At 39.0% G+C, this 19,949-nt stretch overlaps 1 protein-coding gene across 1 annotated transcript in view; it reads right to left on the reverse strand.

Annotated features, from left to right (window-relative positions):
• Positions 1 to 138: 138 nt before the first annotated feature.
• LOC110044360 (DNA excision repair protein ERCC-6-like) overlaps positions 139 to 19,949 on the reverse strand; it is a 20,975-nt gene continuing 1,164 nt past the window's right edge. The window contains exons 2-19 of the mRNA XM_020749903.2: positions 18,800 to 18,920; positions 17,087 to 17,174; positions 15,708 to 16,284; positions 15,301 to 15,435; positions 13,278 to 13,430; positions 12,676 to 12,811; positions 11,422 to 11,592; positions 9,500 to 9,676; positions 8,995 to 9,111; positions 8,177 to 8,272; positions 7,419 to 7,673; positions 6,134 to 6,244; positions 4,991 to 5,205; positions 3,782 to 4,569; positions 3,206 to 3,358; positions 2,165 to 2,372; positions 1,487 to 1,535; positions 139 to 1,168 (exon numbers count right to left, since the gene is read on the reverse strand). Coding sequence (XP_020605562.1) covers positions 794 to 1,168; positions 1,487 to 1,535; positions 2,165 to 2,372; positions 3,206 to 3,358; positions 3,782 to 4,569; positions 4,991 to 5,205; positions 6,134 to 6,244; positions 7,419 to 7,673; positions 8,177 to 8,272; positions 8,995 to 9,111; positions 9,500 to 9,676; positions 11,422 to 11,592; positions 12,676 to 12,811; positions 13,278 to 13,430; positions 15,301 to 15,435; positions 15,708 to 16,284; positions 17,087 to 17,174; positions 18,800 to 18,920 — 3,925 coding nt within the window. The 3' untranslated portion in view covers positions 139 to 793. The remainder of the gene's footprint in view (positions 1,169 to 1,486; positions 1,536 to 2,164; positions 2,373 to 3,205; positions 3,359 to 3,781; positions 4,570 to 4,990; positions 5,206 to 6,133; positions 6,245 to 7,418; positions 7,674 to 8,176; positions 8,273 to 8,994; positions 9,112 to 9,499; positions 9,677 to 11,421; positions 11,593 to 12,675; positions 12,812 to 13,277; positions 13,431 to 15,300; positions 15,436 to 15,707; positions 16,285 to 17,086; positions 17,175 to 18,799; positions 18,921 to 19,949) is intronic.

Consider the following 19,949-nt stretch of genomic DNA (forward strand, 5'->3'; position numbering starts at 1 on the left):
TTACAGTCCCATTACGGGCCGGCGCTTATCTCCAGTTTACGTTGCTTCGAGCGACTGGGAGTATCACTGGAGAGAAAACCGCTGAAGGAATTAATAAATATTAGAAATTGTCGAGAGACAAAGCAAAGTTACAAACCATTCATAAATAAAAGACATTTAATCAGGAATAGTACAGCTGATAGTACATATTTAATAAGAAGAGTATTGTGTATTCAAGGTATTTTCATTTTATTGTATAAATTCGTAACTGACGAGATACTTTCGCAGTCAGAAAACCTGAATTCGAAGAATTTTTCTCTATGAAGTTTTCGTACTCTGCTAAAGTAGATCAAGTAAAAAGACGGAGCCAGTAAGTGACCACTGCATTATCGCGTGCTAGGTAAGGACGTGTTACCTACAGATGTCACGTGAATATCACGTGCAGATATCAACACCACGTCGTATATATTCTTTACAGTCTTTCATTTTCGTTGTGACATAGAGATCTCGATTTAAGAGAACTTTTCTTTACTTCAAAGTCTTACTCTGAGCACGTTTAAAACTTTCAAACGCTTATATAGCGCTTTTGCGAAACCTATCTAAAAATCGTTTCAGTCAATACTCGTGCTATAAAATACTTGTTTATAGCTCTCTCTACACCTCACAATTATCCGCCAATAGACAAAGTACCAGCAGGTGCTTTGCAATCTGACTAGATTTTCCGTCTTTTGGCTTGCCGTTTCTGCGCAAGGTTAAAACTTTCTTGAACGCAATTTTTTTCTTTTTGACTTCTCTTATAGAGCCGAGGGATACTTTATCTAAACTCTTCCTTTAACAACCAAATGCCCTTTCCCGATAAAGAATCTCTTGTAAAAGCGCAAATCTGCCTCAGCATGGAGCGAAACACGACCGAGTCACTCTGTGGAAGTTTTGAACCAAATTCATCCAGAATCTCTTGCGTGGTAGCTTGTCCAATCGTTGTGCATTGTGACGCAATGAAATTCCGTATTTGGACAAGTAAATCGTCATTCTTATTCCCTGCGTCGTCGCTAGGCAACATATTATTTCGCGCCCTCATTTTGGCCAGCAGTTGACTGGAGTGAACTGGTTCTGAGCCTTCTACTGTGGCACTACTCATGCCCATCACATCGCCGCTGAAGTGAGGCTTGGGTTCCACACTGGAGGAAGTCTGGTAAATACAAACAAAACCCCAAACTCATTTCACTGGTGTGATCGTGTAGTAAGTGTGATTTGGCAAGGTCGACCACCTTGCGAGAAGTAAAGGTCGAGAAACACCATCGTTGGTGAATGACATTTCGACCACCTGAGCAAAAGTAGACTCCCTTCTGGAGATGATTGTCACTTAGGTTGTCAATATATCAATCAAAAATAATAGTCTTTCTCTACACAACGCAAACTCTCATTCATTCACCGAGAGCATGCGAGGAAAAATAAAGCAAGCGATTGGCGAAATAATAAAACAAGCTAGGCTAAAAAGTATCCTCACCTTTGGACCTTCCTCTGTGCCAAGCTTCTTTTTCTGTCCGAAACGCGGCCTGGTCAAACAAAAACACACGTATTGACACCTCGTAAACTAGTTACTAAAAATGCTGGATAGGCAGCCTGTCTTATGAACAACCACAATTTACGACCAACCGATGAAGTAGAAAAGTAGAAGCTACGGTAAACGTCATCTAGAGGGTCTAGAAATTTAATGGATTCAAACCTTGGGAGGAATAAAAACCAAAAAAATATTGCCATTTTTAAAGGACTTGAAAGTGTTTTTGCTTTGGTTATAATACAAGTGTAAGGTATTTTTAAGACCCAGTATTAACCATTATTCTTTTGGTGGGTCTGTTATTGTTTTGGTTTACATGATAGCGAGGTTTCTATTATTTTCCATTCCTCACAGCGCCCAAAGCATCTTGGCCAAAACTGGGTCTTCAACCTATCACAGTAAACATACTGTTGTTTCTACCAATCAGGAGTCACATCCAAACAAATCGTGACTTAACTCGCGCACGTTTTCCCGCGCTTGCCATCGCTTGCATGTCTTACTGATTGGCTCATTGCACTTCATTGAGTATGTCCGAATGTTATTTTCATTACAATAGTTTTCGTTTTATAACGCCATGAGAAAACCGTTCTGTATCCTGCGTACAATTTATATTTTCCACAACCATACCTCTTTGAAGGTAGCTCCGACAGACCAGATGAGCCTGACGCGCCTGTCCAAGTGGGAACACCGCTGACTGCACTCAGGCATCGTTGGCGGGACTTTTTGAGCGCCTTGACAGCATTCTCTGCAACACGGTTAGCCTCACTTTCAACCAGTGCTACGTCGGGATTACTTGACTCCATGATGACGTCATGTTTTAAGGCGCTATGTACACCTATCAAGATAAATTCTTCCAGTGTAAGTAAATGTACAATATTCCAGCACGCAACCTTAAACGTTTTATTTCAAGGTGTAATTTTAAACGTTTTATAAACCTACATAAAGGAGAAAGAAAACGATTTCGGGCATTGTTTGAGACGAGTGGTGTTTTCTAAGTGGGGATGAGTAATCAAGAGATAACAATTAAAATGTAGTTGTTACTGTCCAAGCCTGAGATCCAGATGTTGTTTGTTTACTTCTTCGAGTCAAATCAAGCTCCGCTTGGCTTTCTGCGTTGCGCAGGAAGGCGAAATTAACATAATCAACACAGGGTTTATCCTTTCGAATCACACATAAATATAATACCTTCGTAGAAGCACTCGACAAGTTTCCGATTCTCAATAGCCAATTCAAATAAAATACGAGTATCCTCGAGCACTCCGAAGTTGACAGGTCAGTATGACGTCAAGAGATAATCATGGGTGCTTACCATTTACAAAAACCATCCGATTGGAAATTTCAGGCATAAACATTAAACAATTAAATTCGTCGTTGCGGGAGAGGGAATCGCTATAAAGTATATCCACATCAGCTAGACAGACTTAAAAGAGCAGAAAAATGGCATCAAGTCAAATCACAGCCCATATTTTCTGAAGCTTCCCAAACGGAATGGCGCGAACCACTTGATTTTCCAAGTGGAATTTCCGGTTTTCCCATGTAAATGGTAAGTACCCCATGTTGCTTATCTTCATAAACAAAAAGCGCATGCTCAGCCAAATGTCAGAGAAGGAATTTCTGCCGAAAACCGACTTGTTCTTCAACTGGATACAACAACAATAACGTTCTAACCTGTTTTCCTAAAGAGATGTTTCAAAATAAACTCGTCCTGACGAGCGCTGTGTTTTTTCTGTTCTTCCATTTCCTCTGCACTTGACTGGCTCGTGTTCTGTGGGTTGTAAATCTCATGATAGTCCAGGTGGTCGATGTGCTTACCGTCCAGTTCTGTAAACCGAAACAAATGTTTCAAACCATTGAAGGACCTCGAAGAGTACAACAACTTGGAGTATTTTTATTTTCCCTAGCGGATGGGATGCTGGTTTGTCGTACTTTATTTTTCCCGACCACATACATTTTTTCTGGTTGTAAACATTTCACTTTCGTTGAACATCAATGTTTAAAAAAGTAGACAGTGTAATTGTTAGTACGTGAAATTGTTATGTTAACTAATGTTACATGTTGTGAATAAGATACTTTGCAATATTTTCTTTGGAATGAAACTCTATGTGGTTTCCAAAAAAAATCTTGCCAAAGATCACGACACGAGAATTAAAACTAACTCGCTGCCGGTTTCCCAGTCAATAAGAGTTAAACTGCAAATGGCCAAGAAATTGATGTTTCAAATACAACTGATAACAAGACACTTACTTGCCCGTCGTCGTTTCTTCTTCTTTTGTTTCACTCTAATTCGCTTTTTTAGCTCTTCGTCGCTCAAGGACGCAAACTTTTTCTTGCCCTTTTTTGATGTAACAGTCGCTTTTCGTGGACTGGCCTTGTCACCTTCCTTAAGAACAAGGTCGTCTTCCGCAAATGTCACCGTATTTTTTCTCTTTGGTTCCGTTTCTTTTTCACTTTGGCTCGGAATGCGCCCTTCATCTGCTTTAGATGTCGAAACGTCATTAGCAGATGAAGCAGATTCTATTTGTTCTACCACTAAATCTTTATTGGGGACTTCAGCCAGTGTTCCACTTATGTCATCTTTTCCGCCATTAGAAAGGACTAACTGCGTCGTAACCTCTTCTCCGCTGGTTTTCTCCTGAGTTCCTTTTGCTTCTTTCTCTATTTCTTCCTCCCCTTCTTTATCCTTTGTCAAGCTTCGTGCTTCTTCAATGTCTCTCCAGTCGATGGAAAACGCTCCTCCACTCGTTTCGTCATCGAGCCCTGTCTTGCTGGATTCTTTCACCGTTTGCTTCAACGCCTTCGCAGATTTAGCTCTTTCCAGTTCCTCTCGCTCTGTTTCCTTCTTCTTTCTCTTGCGGGATCCAGGGACTTTGACTTCGCAGTTCGAGCCAGCAAAGATGGCGCTAGTTTCAGTGCCGTATCGCTTGTCGCAATTGTCCAAAGTGAAGAGCTCGTAAAGATCGTTTGACTTGAAGAACCTCCGTTGCTTTGGATCCTTCAGCACTCGATTAGTGAGGAATTGTTTGAAAATTTGTCTGTAAAATAAAACAGAACAATTTGGTGTCAGTACTTGTACGTGGGAGGGTTTTTGCCTTTTTGTCGAAAGCTGTTATCATTATATGCTTCCCTTGATTTTGAATTTGAGCCCCAGATCATTGGTTTGCTCTAAACAACCAGCAAACATGCTGTTGTTTCAAACTATCAGGAGTAGACCCAAAACCAATCGCGTCTAGACTTTCGCGCGTTTTCCCACGCTTAGCGCCGGTTGCACGTTGTCGCTTCGTGTTCTGATTGGTTCATTGTGTTACCTGCTTTTGCTGTGATTGGCCATATCTTCTTACTTTGGTTTTGGTGTCATGACAGCCAACTGAAAACCGCTTTGAGCAAGAACACGCCTTTTATCGCCATAATTTCATAAAAGCTTGTTAGTTGACTAAACAGCATTACATTTCTTACCGATGGTAGATCTTCTCCTCTATTGTTCCACTAGTAATTAGACGATAGATGGTCACGTGTTTCTTCTGACCGATTCTCCAGGCTCGTTCTCGTGCTTGGGTGTCAGTGCTCGGGTTCCAGTCAGGGTCATAAATGATAATCCTGTCTGCGCCCACTAGATTCACGCCCAAGCCGCCAACACGAGTGGTGAGAATGAACATAAAAACTGAACGATCCTAACAAGTGAAGAAAGGATCCAATTATCAACATATTTTCCACTACGTACTGTATTAAAACATCAAGTTTTATACCATGCCATCGAAAGTACAGCCAATTACAATACAGGAAAGCCGTTCTATACTTGAAGATATTACACCAGACCTTCCCCTCGTTCACTGCGCTTATGTCGCACTGATTGTGCTCGCCACTGTATTTTCTATGACATGGCATAAAAAAGTTATGCAATGTCTTACGTTGGTATACCATGGAATAACCCACAAAATGCAAGTGACCCGTGGGATATTTCATGGTGTACCACTCGAAAGCGTTACATAACCAATATATACGGCAACGCCCTGTATTCTGGAATCCGGACAATGTTTGACTTAACAAATCTCGCTCATACTCTTATGGACTGAAAACAACAATATTGTAACCAACATTGAGCGCAGGTCTACGCGTACGTTTTTGTTGTCCCTCCCATTTTGAACATCGTAGATTAACGTATTAAAATGGGTATTGTCCACTGAGTTCCGGCCATATATGTGCAAAGCACTTCGACAGCTTTCTGTGCTCAAACAGCCGCAAGTGCAATCATTTTTTAAATATATCTTTGTCACGGTTTATCAGACTCCTCGGCCAATCAAATGCACAAGCAAACTTCTGACCCTTTTGAAAGCTATTTAAACTTTTCAGCCAATCACATAGCCGGCAACTGTATATGCCGCAAAGTTTTGCCCCTGTTTGTTGGCTTTCCAAAATTACTAAGCCAATCAGAGAGTCAAAGCCTTTACGTGCAATCTGGCTGCACATGAGTACTTTGCCTCGTTTATTTCTGGAATAATTTGCTTCCAAGAAAAAGCAAATAATTATGATTTGCCCAGTGGATGACAACAGAATGACAAGAGATGAATCGATCGCGGAGAAAGGCTGGTATGGTAGTACCTCGTTGAAGTTTTTGATCAAGGGCTGTCTTGAGGCAACCGGCGTGGAACCATCAAGTCTGAAGTACGTGTAGCCTCTGGATGAAACAAACTGTTCTAGGATGTTTAACATCTGAAAGATCAAATTTTAAGATGTTACAAAGCTGAAACATACGCTGGTAAAACGTTATGTTATCAAAGATTCGTCAAAAACCCTTTTCCCGTTGAACACCGATCACCTACTCCGAGAAGCACACTGCCTATCAGCGCATTTAAACCCAACAACCAAGTCAGTGTAAGAACTTTGTCATGAGCAGTTGAACAGTAGCTATCAAACATGCTTCTATCGACCAAAACTAACATCTCGACTTAGAAGAACATTAAAACCCTTTTTCACAGCCTAGATAAACAAACGTATATTCTTAAGCGCATCCTATGCCTTCAGTGCTAGAGATTTTAGGATTCGAATAAGATTCGACAAGACGCGTGCGAAATTGAACCTGTAAAGTTCCAAATTGGTGAGGTAGCGTAGCAGTTTCAAAGGTGTTACATTACTTACAGTTGCTCAGTTGCAAAAAAACCGTCCGAAACTTAGTTTAAGCGTCCGAATTATTTACGGTACAGTATATAACTTTTACATAGCTCCAATTTAGTTTCCTTTATGGAGAGAACTCTTGTTGAGACACCATTTGAGATCAATACGAAACGGCTTGACAATTGACAGAAACGGCTTGACAGAATTGTTCTTATTTTCCCGTCGGTCTATCTATAAAACCTCCATGGTGCATTAAAACTATCATTTTCACAGATGTTCCTGACCCTAAAACGTGTTTTGTAGGCCTAAATGTATGTTAGCTATGTTTCAGTTAAGTGTCTTAAATTTGTCAGAACGTAGGGTTAGATAAAACAGCCGAAATTTTAACGTCTGAGATTTTTGGCAAGTAATGTAGTTTCTAAAGAAACTGTTGGGCTGTGTTGGTGGGCAAGTGAAACACTTTGATAAACTTGACGTTAACGGCCGTAACGAGTTACCGAAGCAGACGTTTGGAGTGTTAGCCCTTCGTCAGAGCAGAGAGCTTAGAGTTACAGAAAACTGCTCAAGTGGTCAAGTAGCATCTCTGATTGGTTGCTGTCAGACTATGAATTTTCACGCCCAAAGAAAAACAACTCCGAAGACCTAAACGAATCTCTTAAGAGCTTTGTTATCACGAGGGAATTTTTTAGGTGGAATTTTACAGTTTTGTCAAGCGGAGGAAGAATTGAACGTGCAACAGGGAAGTCTCAACACCGTAACATCCTCTACTGACCTGCCTGGTCTGTGAAAACAGTAAAACTCGATGTCCTTGCTCATGCCACATCTTCAACAAAGCTTCAACAACGATCATCTTTCCGGATCGTCTCGCACCCCCATACCCCTCATCACAGTCAACCTCGTCCTCCTCACCCCCCTCCCCAAGTTCAGCCTTTAGAGCATCTTGTTTGGCCTTCCATAGAGAGCCGGCCTCTGATGTTAGATCAGGATGATTGCAAATCTTCCGCAGCATAATGAGACCCGGAAAAACCTGTCAGGATGAACAACGCAGAACATGAAATTCATGATCTTAAAGTGAGGTAGTTGGTACCGTTTTTTAAATTGTTAGAAAACCTATAAAAAATTAACGTAAATTATGTGACTAGAAACATGCTAATCTTTGGGAATACTGTAAAATTCCGCTTATAAGTCCCACCCCCATCCCCCCTTCCCCAATTGCATTGTCTGACAACCTCACAAAATGTAGGTGGGGGACCTGCGATGAACTATGCTGTTCAGTAGTATTATTTCAGTATAATGATGGATAGTAGCTATAACAACACTCCTTATCGCGTCATGCTACGGAAACTAGAGTCACTCGACAGAATGATGAACTGATGAGCAATTCCATTCGGATTCGCTGATCATCTATTTTGATCAAGAGGGACAGGGCAGAAAACCTGAGTGTAGGTCACAATGGCGCGGTGTGATGCAACAAAGCAAAACAAGACTGTGTTGAATGCTATTTTGTCCTGAAGACGACATCGCACCAACCTTGTAGTTTCCAGCCAGAATCGCTTGCACTTCACTGGAGTCTAAATACTGCTGGTATAGCTCACGCTGCTCCTGAGTCAGACGACAGAAGAGAACCTGTAAAAAAAAGAAACACTTAATCAACAATCTCAGGTAAAACTGTTAGAAAACTGACCACAATCAAGTGGTCTAGTTTTCTGACAGTGTTCCCATTTAGTGGTTTTAGTACTGCCATTTTCTATTTTGGTATGACACTTAAATTAAACACTTACTTACACTGGTGAGTTTTATTAAGGTAGCGGTGAGTTTTATTCAGGTAGCACAGATGGGAAATCATAGTTGCGAACTAAGAAGAAGAGACTGAAGAGATTAGGAATGTGTTTGACTGAGGTTTCATGAGTAAACTGTTATAACTGTGCCACTCACAAACACTCTGGTTGTACATGTACTGTTCGATAACTAGCGAACAACTCGCGTAGATCTCCTCCATGATATGATAACTTTTCTTTCTTTACAAATAACAAAACTTCCATTTAACCTGTCCGGATCTGTTTTTATGAAAAAGACCTGTTCCCCTGGGCACACCAACTATATGCTATTTACACGAATCTACCCACTGTTTCGTTACCCACATTGAACAGGGCACGAGAATTGGAGATACCTAGACAAACCATTGTACCAAGGCGTGTTAAAACACTGGACATATTTCACGCAGAAAAAATGCCTTTGATAAAACACCCTCTGATAGGTTAAAACAGCAGTTCCTTGGCAAGTAAGCACCCTCTATTCTGCTAGAAAGTTGTGTGAAGGCAACATAAGCGACTTAAAGGAACTCAAACCTGCTCGTTCTTTGTTGGAAGCTCCAAACTCATGTTAACGTCTTTCTTCAGTCTTCTCAGCAGGTACGGGTTGATCGTGTCTCGGAGAACACTTGCACACTTGTACGCTGTTTCAACCTGCCAATCCAATAAATCAGTATTATGATCTCATCACTGCTCACTAGCTAGCAGAGGATGCACTTTATGCCAGCAGACGCTCATTTTGATGTGGGAAGGCTCCCCTTGTAAGGGAAGCATACAAGTGAAAGCAAGAGAAGTCTTGCAACCTGCAAGCGGATTCTCTCGAAGGAAATCAAAAAGAAAAAACCCACAAAAAACAGTAAAAGGTAAGTGCCTATTTAAATTTCATGCATCACTTTATAATATAGAGGCGAGCATATGCTTGTAAGTACTAAATGTAATAACTGCTTCATATTTCATCTTGAGGAATTAGCCAGCAATATCTGCTTTTTCAAGGCAACTATGCAGTTATTTACAACCATTGACCTTTATAACAGGTCAGTACCTGCACTTTAGTAGCATTACTGTATCCTCCCATAGTTATCGGCACAGAGAATTCAGTCATGAACACGGGTAGGGTGCCAAGCTTGCCAGGAAACACAAAGTCAAACAGCGACCACAGCTCTCTTAAGTTGTTCTGCATGGGTGAGCCTGACAGGATGATGCGGTGACACGTTCTGAACTAACAAAATAAATTAGATTAAGTTTACATTAGAGCGGTTTTCAATTGAGCGTTGTAAAACCAAGACCAAACCAATTACTTACCAATTAGACTACTCAGCCAATCTCAAACCGCAGTAAAACCAAAACCAAAACCAAAGTAATCGTCTAATTACTTTTGACACTCAAATGAACCGCTCTATTCAGAAGTTAATTCCTTGTGAGTGCACATAATGATACAGTTTCTAAAAAAATGTGTTAGTCTTTTTAAATCAAACATCTTTAAAATGCTGACGGTACCTGAGCCCTAATGTGTCAATACTTTAAAATAAACTAAGATCCCTGAATATGAGAGAAAAACACTCTTTTTAAGGGGGGTTCTTCTTAACTACAGATTTAGGGCAGTTGCTAAGGCATTGCTGAAGGCGATAATTACAGAGAAGCTAGTTTGGAGCGTTTTGCAGTGCTAGATGATAAATTTTATAGGAAGGAACGTTTGCTTTGAAAAAAACATGACTTCGCATGCGTAATCAGTGCCTATCCCAAACCACGCGTTAGAATTTTAAATCCCTAAAACTTGGAAGAAAAGAAGAAGAGTTCTTATTTTTTTTATGAATTAAAAAATAACTTAGTCTTCTTTAAAACCGTACTATGAAATTACTGTTTTCACGTAAAAGAGGAAAGCTACTGTAGAAAGTATGTTAATACGGGAGTTTATTCCCTCATAACTTAAATGATAATGTCAGTTTCATAAAACCCATACATAGCATTAAGCACCTAGACGGATTTAGATGGCTTTCAAGTTTTAGGGTTTTTTCTATTCTGGTCACATGACTGGTCAAATATGGCCGTGATTTGAAGCTTTTGCTGGGCTCTTCAATAGAACAAACCTGTGCAAAAAGATTATCGTTAGGAGGTCTGGTTTTCAAAATGCAACGGTTAGAAACCTTCCATAGCAACAAAATCATGACAAATTGGTAGTTAAGAAGGAACCCCCCCCTTAAAGACATTTTTTCCATTCTAGGCTCATGTATCTGTTTTTTTAATTTTCAAATTAAAATGCACTGTAAGTACAGGGTAATCTCATCCATCTGGTTATTCCAGCCAGCTCAGTCTTGACCCATTAATATGGCCACCTTGTCATTGTGACCAGATTTTGATGGCCAATTGTCTATCAAAACTTAATTTTACGATAACTGCAGAAATTCTCGCAATTATTGGCTAATTTTCATTGTCAATAAGTGGAAAGACACATGAATTTATAATTATGCAATGCATCAACGAGCGAGAGTGGACAATTTGACAATTTGTTATCACAAAAAAGAAAAATTGGCATCAGTTTTTCATGCGTCTGTCCTGTTACTGACGATGAATTTTGTCATAACATTGCCAAAGTAGTATGTGGATCCACTAGGCTATCACCTTGTGGATCCACAGCTACTTTGACAATGTTATGACAAAATTCATGATCCATAACATGAAAAACTGATGACAACTTGCTTAAGTTATAAACACTACAGTCCAACCCCTATTACACAGCCAACTATTAAATGGCCACGCCTATTAGGCGGACAGTAATCAAAGTCTCAATGAGGCATTTTCTATTGTTTTTACCTCCGTTAAGTGGCCAACCCCTTTTAACCAGCCACTAGCCATTTCCCCGAGAGTGGCCATTTAATGGGGTTGAACTGTACTTCTAAAAATTTCTTTGCTTTTGAGCCGAGAAAAATGTTTGATTCCAGAGGTCCCATGATCTGCCAGTCCTACCTGTTTACAAGCCAAGGTTATCTCTGCATCAGGATTTCTTATCTTGTGTCCCTCATCCAGAATGACATAGTCAAACCTTTGTGCAAGAAGGCGTTCCTGATGTTGACGCAGTCCAGAATAAGACGTCACTAACACACCATTCTCACTACAGATTTTCTTTATCAGCTCTTGCTGCAACAAAAGATTGATCATCCACTGAATGAATTGTTACGGTCACAGGATGAACAGTGACATGTAGTGCAAGAATGCGGTTGTCAAGAAGCTTATCTATGGCGGTTTAATCTTAGTGACAGGGCAAGAAAATCCATACTCCCACTCTCTCTTAGGAGTTTGTTGTAATAAGACATATGAAAAATTATTTTGCATTAAACAGATACAACACTGTAGCCCTCAGCTTTCAAGATAAGATCTCTTTTGTTGGGCATGGCCTTGTGATGCACATTGCATCATTAAGTCTGCCATCTTGGATCTGAGCTTTTACCAAGTACTTTCAAAATCAACAATGACAATGCAACATAAAGAAGTACTAATTCTGCAATGTTGCTTAAGACAACAAAAAACAAAGAATTTTGTCAAAAAGATGAAATCTGGCTTAACCTGCATGTCAAAAAACAAATGCCATGGCAAAGTTAAATTTTTTAGATAAACTACAGAAAGTTTTAGCATCACAGAGGGTCATACAGGGTTATTCTCGTGATGCGTGATTACCTGATTTCATTTTTCGCAAAACATGAATTTAAGAAATTATTCTTCCTGATCCATCACCTCAAGGTTTTGCGTGACCCGCGAAGAACTTGAATTACTAAATGGCATTCATGATTTCACCACTCTATTCTTGGTGATTTTGAGATGTGAGTCCTCTGAATGGTTAGAGTCGTCTATCGAAAGTGATTTAGGCATGCGATTTGTAATAAGGGGCCTTTATTAGCCTTTCACGATTTTGCTTTCTTCCAACACACTTGCTAGTGTAAGAGCAAGTTATTAAAAAAAGCACCTTACTTGCTTATTTTTGTGATTCAGGAAAATGAAAAATAGATTCCTGTGATATGTGATTCACTACATTTTCTGCTCATGAACCATGCCAGAGAACCCCCCTGTACACCCCTCATCACAGGGTAAAAGTTGATTTCAAAATATAGGGATAAACACTATTGGAGAGTGGTATCCACCCCTACTTATATGCCCAGGGGCTAAACATGTCTCAGTCAGGCCTAACAAGAAAAAGCACTATGTATAAAACTGTATATAACTGACCTTGAATCCTTGATAACTTCCTGTCTCATGAAGCACAGCCACCCTGAACTCTGGCCACCATATATGAAACTCCTGCACCCATTGATGAAGAACTGTGACTGGACATGCAATCAACACTGGACCCAGGCCACCTCGCCTATCATATCAGCACACAAACCATCAATTAAAATTATATTATTTGCTGATGATGTTAATGACCGTAACAAACTCATCACACGAGGTAATGTTTGAAAATTCTCTCAAAATTGTAAAAGCAAGTCAGAGTTAATACTGTACACTGTGTATCTTTTTAATTGTTGGAAATTTTATAATTTGTGATTACTCATTTGCTATTTGACTAAGAAGTAAAAACTATTCCTGTTAGTGTACTATACTTGTATTGCAAATTATTCTCAATACAATGTAATTAGAATTTAACAAAGCCAAACACAAAGTAGTAATTTTCTCAGCCAAATTTATCACAAAAATGCTTACAGAGGTCAATATTCTTTTGAAAGAGATAAATTAATATTATTGCTTTTCAAACACGATCACAATAAGTTTTCTCCTTTAACATTATTTGCTTCCAAAGGAAAAAAACAATATGTGAAAGGAGTACCCACTTAGATTTTTTTGCTGATATCTTGCTGTATTGCAGCCCAGCTAGAAAAACAATTGTCTGAATAGTTTTCCCCAGCCCCATCTCATCACCAACAATGCCGCCAGCCTGTTGACAGTGAAGTTCCCACAGCCATTGTACTCCTGTCTGCTGGTATCTGGAGCAATGGGATTGAAAATGCACGATTAACTTTGAAATAATACTCTGAAGCATGGCTTCCCTCATACAAAACTAATATGTCAACCATGTCACATTGACTATGAACAAGATTATTCGCAGGGCTTTCTTCAGGTTCAATTCATACCAGGAACTGAATGCTTAAGTGGTTACTGGTAAATTATTAAGTCACTTATCAATCAAGTTATGATAGGATTACCTGACTGTCATATTTGAATAATACTGATTATAAGTTAAATACAAAGGTTTTTGCGCCAGGTTAGGACCTTGCGGAAAAAGCAGATCTTTGCAAGGGCTATCAGAATCCACAAAGAAAAAAAGGGTAGCCACACATTTTTGCGAGATAATTAGCCTTGAATCTCAACAAAAATGCTGACATCAGCATTTTTCTGAAAATAGAAGGAGAGGATATTTCTTCACAGCTTTCTTTAGAATTCCCCTTTAAATACAGAAAAGCAAACACATTTATAACGATCTGAAAACTACATGGTAAATGGTAACATAAAAACCATTTTTGGGATGTTTTTATGACAAAATCATTGCAACAGCACTTTTAGCGTCTCTGACAGCCTTGCTCTGTTTCAGCGAAAATACAGTCTAAATATCTTTTGCTCACAACCAGAAACTAATCAACTGCTGAATAGGCTTGCCACTTCCATTTCATAACATAAAATATAGGGGTAACCACACGTTTTTTAAAGTTATTGATCCTTTTTAAACTTTTTACAGTGCCTGTTACATTTTTTCCTGTCACCTCCCCAGTAAGTAAAACATTTGCGTATCTTGCAATTGTTTTGCACGCACACTACGCCATCTCCAGGTACATGTTTAAAGTTGGATTTCAGTATAATTTTTGAAAGATAACAGCTAGTTTTTCAGCTGGAAGACGTTAACAGTTAGTGGTTAGCGATATGCTGCTGTTCTGGTGTTCCTGGTTTAAGTACAGGTTCATTAAACTTGATTTGGTCACAGTAGGAAAATTTTGCTTTCAATTTAGTCATGTACTTGGTGGCATAAATGATTGCGTCATGTCAAACCAGCGCACATGTGGCACTTAAACCATGCCTTGCGTGTTGCACAGAACGTCTGCGCATTAGCAAAAGTAGGCACCGTCCTTAAATATTGTATTTCTCAATTGCTAAGTGCAGTGCGATTGGTCATTTTAGCAGGCTTTATTGCACTGCACAGCTCACTAAAAATTTGAAGCTGTTTTTGCTACGAAAATGTCACATCATTCATTGCCAAGTTTTCCTAACATTCATGGCAAATAGACGAGTTGACTAAATTTGATAACAACTTAGTAACGATTTTGAATTTAATCTTTTTTATTTTGACAGATGTCAGACACGTGAAGCCATTCCACATGACTCAAAATGGTCTCCCAAACTTGTCAGATACATGGTAGAGACATAATACAAGCATAATAACTATCTTACTAACTGTGTCTTCTCATTCTGTACTGTAAGTCACTGATTCCAATTTTTCTCTTTGATTTAAGGCCTGCACACTTCACTCTAGGGCCATAAATTTAAGGGGAGAAAACTTGGTCCATAACTTACACTGCTGACCTTGAACTCAATTAGTAAGAGGTATGACCTACCAAACGATCAAGCCGCCAACCCACCAGCTGGCTTGCTGAGTGGTTAACTAGCTAACAGACTAACCAATCAATCAACAAACCAACTGACAGACCAACCAACTGGCCAATAGAAGGATGGATGAACTGACCGATGACTGACCCACCGACCAATGGAAGGATGGATGGATGGACTGACCGACCGACTGACCCACTGACGAATGGAAGGACGGATTAACTGTGGACATAGCTGAAAAAGTCAGCCAAGACTTACTTGTACAATTTGTGCCATATTTTGCCTGGAATCTTAAGCCCTTTGTCAAATTCCATGTCAGGAAACTCTTCTTCGTCACTTTCTTCAGCTTGGGAATCACTCCTCTTTTTGAGCAATTCTTTGATTCGCAGCTCCCTAAATGTTAAGATAAAAGGTAATTTCAAAAATTTTAAATCCACTTTTTTTAAAACATCTAACAACCAAACTTTCTGCAACAACTTAATTTACTTACAATTTACAAATATTGCAACAAGTACAATAAATGCATTCCCAAGGATAATCTAGCTTTTTGACTAAGCTCTGAATTTTAGGCATAATACTAATTATTATTCCATGAGACCAATCCATAGCAATTGGAGTTACCTTTAGTTATGCTATGCCTAAATATATGTGCATGTAAAATTTACCTGATTCTTTGGCGGTAAACTTTCTCACTTCCATCATCAACAGGTCTGCAGTCAGTCCTTCTTACAGACTTGTTAGTTCGCTTTTTCTTCTTTGCTTTGGGACTGTCTTCTCCTCTGTAGACAACGTTCAAAGAATGTTTCCTTGTCATTTGTTTCCCTGCTTTTGTTGGCGTTCTTTCTGTGTCCTCTTCATCCTCATCCTCGTACCAGCTGTACTTAAGTTCACTTTCATCTGGAACATATTCATCATCGTAAACATCATCATCATTGTCATCATTCTCTGTTACAGATCTGGCAAGAGATTTGTTGTTTGCCTGACATGCCTTAACGTTCTGGGTTGCACTGCAATCCAACTCAGGATCTCGCGCATCCTTCAGATCAGTATTACTGTGACCACAGTCTGTGATTCCATCATGCTGCTCTTTTCTTCCTTTAGTGCTCTGCACAGTCCTTCCAAATGGTGTCATCTCTCCAGTCTTAATCAACTTATCTTGCTCTGATTGATTTCCTCCAGGAAGCAGAAGTTTACTGCTTTCCTTATCAACTTGAGAATTGTCACCAGAAGTCTCGTGTTCATCTAAAAATCAAACGAGGACAGATGCTTACTGATGAACTTGTAAATATTAGGTATCTGTGGTAGTAGATGTCCAACAGTAGCAATTAAATGAAATAATGAAAGATGTGAATTTTTTCAGGCCATTTTTCCAGTAGTGTTATGGCTGCATTCGCATCTTTCATTATTTCATTAGGTATCTGCTTTAGAAGAGGTGCCTGCCTAAAGGAACTTCAGTTGCAAAGAAACAAGTGAAATTCAGTTACACTGTAAGACCAGCACACAGTGTGCCTGCCGTAGGAGTTGTCTACCTTACCGTGGGGTCAAATTTGACAGAGTTATAATTAAAATAACTGTACTTTGGATAGTAATGGAAAAAATATACGAATTTACATTATGAGCCCTGACTGGAGTAAGATTAGCCAAGCTTGAAAGTCTCAAAGACTTCCAAGTCTTCCCAAACTCATAAGTGATTCTATAAAAGTTATGTAAACAGTAAGGTCATTTAAGTTGCTAATTCCTATTTTCATCACAGCTAACTGCAAAACACTTTCATGTAGACAAGCAATAAGTCATATAAACTAACAGAAAAGCATTCAAGAAATGTGTTCACATACTTCTGGACTTAATATAATCTATAATCATGTTTACTTATAACATCTATTGCCAGTTAACAGAAATTCTTAAGACCCCCTTCTTTATGGTTCCTCACTAAACTCAGTGTGAAGATATCATGTTGATTTGTAGACACAGTAATGTAGCTCTGCTCAGTGTGTACAACCTAAGGTGACACATTTTTAAGTCATTCACATCTCAAATGAATTACCTTCCTGTTCTTCTTCACCCTCCTTGCTGATACCTAACTTGTGATGCAATGACTTTTGAGTGGCTTGTAGTTTCTTTAACTGTCGCAACTGTTCAAATAAGAATATAGAATAAAACGAGAAACTCTGTCAACAATATATTCAAGTTTTTAGTTCATAAACAGTGTAGTCCAGCCTCTCCTAGTGTAGTAGACACCTTAACAACAAAGACACTTCAATCAATACTGCAGACAGTTCATTTAGTCCCAGGGAAACCAGAATTCCTATGATCTATACCACTATATTATGAACACCTCCACAATACACCCACTCTGCCCTGACCCTTGAATGTGTGTAATAACCAGGTTTGACCATACATGTACATGTACAGTTACCAACATAATGATATTACATATTAATTTACTCCACAGTTATTAATTACATTCGACAAAGGAGAATGCATACTATTTTTCCTACGGGATTTACAATCTCCCGCAATTATCGATCCCGATGCCATATGATTTCAGGGTTTGGATGCCATCTTGAAGTGGCTGGCTGGCACAAATGGCCTTGATCTCATGTGAAATTTGGTAGGTAATAATAATGGCGCATTGCAGGCCAAATCTATAAACTTCAAAGGCCTTGTTTCATGCCTATCATGGAGAAATTACTGCTTTGAGATTTAAAATAGAAAGGAAAAAATGCAAGTCAGTGTTCAGGTGGCCTCAGAATGGAAGATCAACGAGTACAGAGTCCTCGAACCTTCACGATCAGTTGTACACTTTCAAGTAAGTTTTGAATATCGATTGCGGATTTTAAGCAGTTTCCCAGACTTTAGAAAACAAAAATAGTAACGTACAGTATTACTTTGAAGTTGAATTCAACTTTTGGAACAATTGGTAATGCCACGGCCGATAAAATGACTGTACAAGTTGGAGAAGCTTTCCGCAAAAACTCAAGCTTCCGCCTTAGCATGAGGAATTAATTTGAACATGCTGTTGTGCAGCGAAGCACGTCTGCGCAAATTTTGAACATTTTTTTGCTTTTACATAGGTTTCTTCACCTCGCATCAATGAAAATTTATTGTTATTGAACTTCCTTTTGCATTTCTTTTCATTTGGTTCCATCGTTCCACCGTTTTACACATCAGGTTGAGTTTTTTTTTTGTTGATATTTTTTTAATATTTTGGCCCTTCATGTATTCAACTTTAAATAAGCGATCTTGATCTTGTGTGTGCTAATTCAACATACCAGTTTATGAATAGTGTGCAGATTTTTTGCAAACTAAGAAAATGTGAAATCGAAAATAGCGCAAAATCTGTCTTACAGATTTTTATTTCACTTTGCACGAATGCTAAATCAGAGCCAATTTCTTATTCCTGAAATTTTAAGGTGGGGTCATATGGGTAGATTTTGAGAAAAACTGGATTTAACCTACTAGTGCCCAGTGTCTCCTTAGGTACTCGGTAGTTCATTTTGGCCATTTGTTGACATTTAATTGTTCAAGTTTCACACAGAGTGGTAAAAGGCTTATTAGCAAACAGTAACTAAAGGAAGGAAAAACATCTTGGAACATTTTTCAAAAGAGTTAGAAGCTGGGCTGTTTTAATCCATCAAAACCATACTAAGCCTCCTTAACTGTATTGACTCGAACACACTCAACTAATCCATGATTATTACTAGTGAATAAAATTATGTGAATGTTTAAGTGTAAGTGATCGTGTGATCATATGCACCTTGTTATCTCTTTGCTTTTGCACTGCTTGGGCTCTATGCCATGATTCATAACCTGTTGCACTTTTACCCTCAAGTCTTTCCAGTATCTTGTCAATCTTTTGCAATTCATTTTCCACAGACCTGATAAAGAACAACAATAGTAATGTACTAATGTTTATAGGTAAACTGTTGTCTGTTTTCCTTAGAGACATTGTAAAATGAGACTTCAGCCAATCTCGTTTCATTGTTCCAATTAAATAAATAATACAATTGGATGGAAGTCAATGATAAGAATAGGACCAAGTAGGGGTACATGTGAGTATTTTCCCAGGAAGCCTGTGGGAATTTACTTGTAATTCAGGGCTTGAAATTGCGACTCACTGGTCGCCAATGCGACCAAAATTTGAGCACTGGCGACTAAATTTTCAGAACTGGTCGCCAGCTGGCGACTTGTGTTTTGTCCGATAACTAAAGAAAACCACGACACAACTTTTGTTTTTAAATCTTTATATTAGGAAATCAATCGGATATGGTAGCTAGTACATAACTCACCTTTTGGTCCCCAGTAAAATAATGTCTGAATATTACAAGATAATGGAAAAAATTGAACGTATTTTGACACGTCGATACTGCGCTCACAACCCACCATATTGTTTCAGTGGCTTCTTCCGAAACTGGGATCGCAGGCACATTTCAACACCATGTGCTTTTCATTTGCCGCCAAAATGGTGGCAGATACCAATCAGTTGAAGGAATTACATGAGTTTTTATGTGCCGGGAATGAAGATTCAGCCAAAAGGTTAATCCAAACTTTGAATCCTTCATCAGTTGTTGAATAAAATACACAAATACGCAAGGACCCGTATTTGTCTCACAATGAAAATCACAGACTTAAAACGTTTTATGCTTCGTTTCATTTAAAATGACTATGGAGACAACCATCACCTTCGGACCAGAGACATATCACCTGGGAACAGCGGTAGCTTTATAACTAAGTGTTACTCGTGTTGTTTCTAATTGTTTTCGCTCTTCAATTGTGACTTTTCTTGCATGCAAATTAACGTATAATATCATGTTCTTGTGTGAGTTATATACAAAATAAGTTGGCAACCAAACTTTTTCCATTAGTTGCCAGCTAGCTCCCGAACGAAAAAGTTAATTCCGAGCCCT

The sequence above is a fragment of the Orbicella faveolata genome, unplaced genomic scaffold (genome assembly GCF_042242905.1).
Source record: "Orbicella faveolata isolate gen_17 unplaced genomic scaffold, um_ofav_v1 contig_2, whole genome shotgun sequence".
NCBI lineage: Eukaryota > Metazoa > Cnidaria > Anthozoa > Scleractinia > Merulinidae > Orbicella > Orbicella faveolata.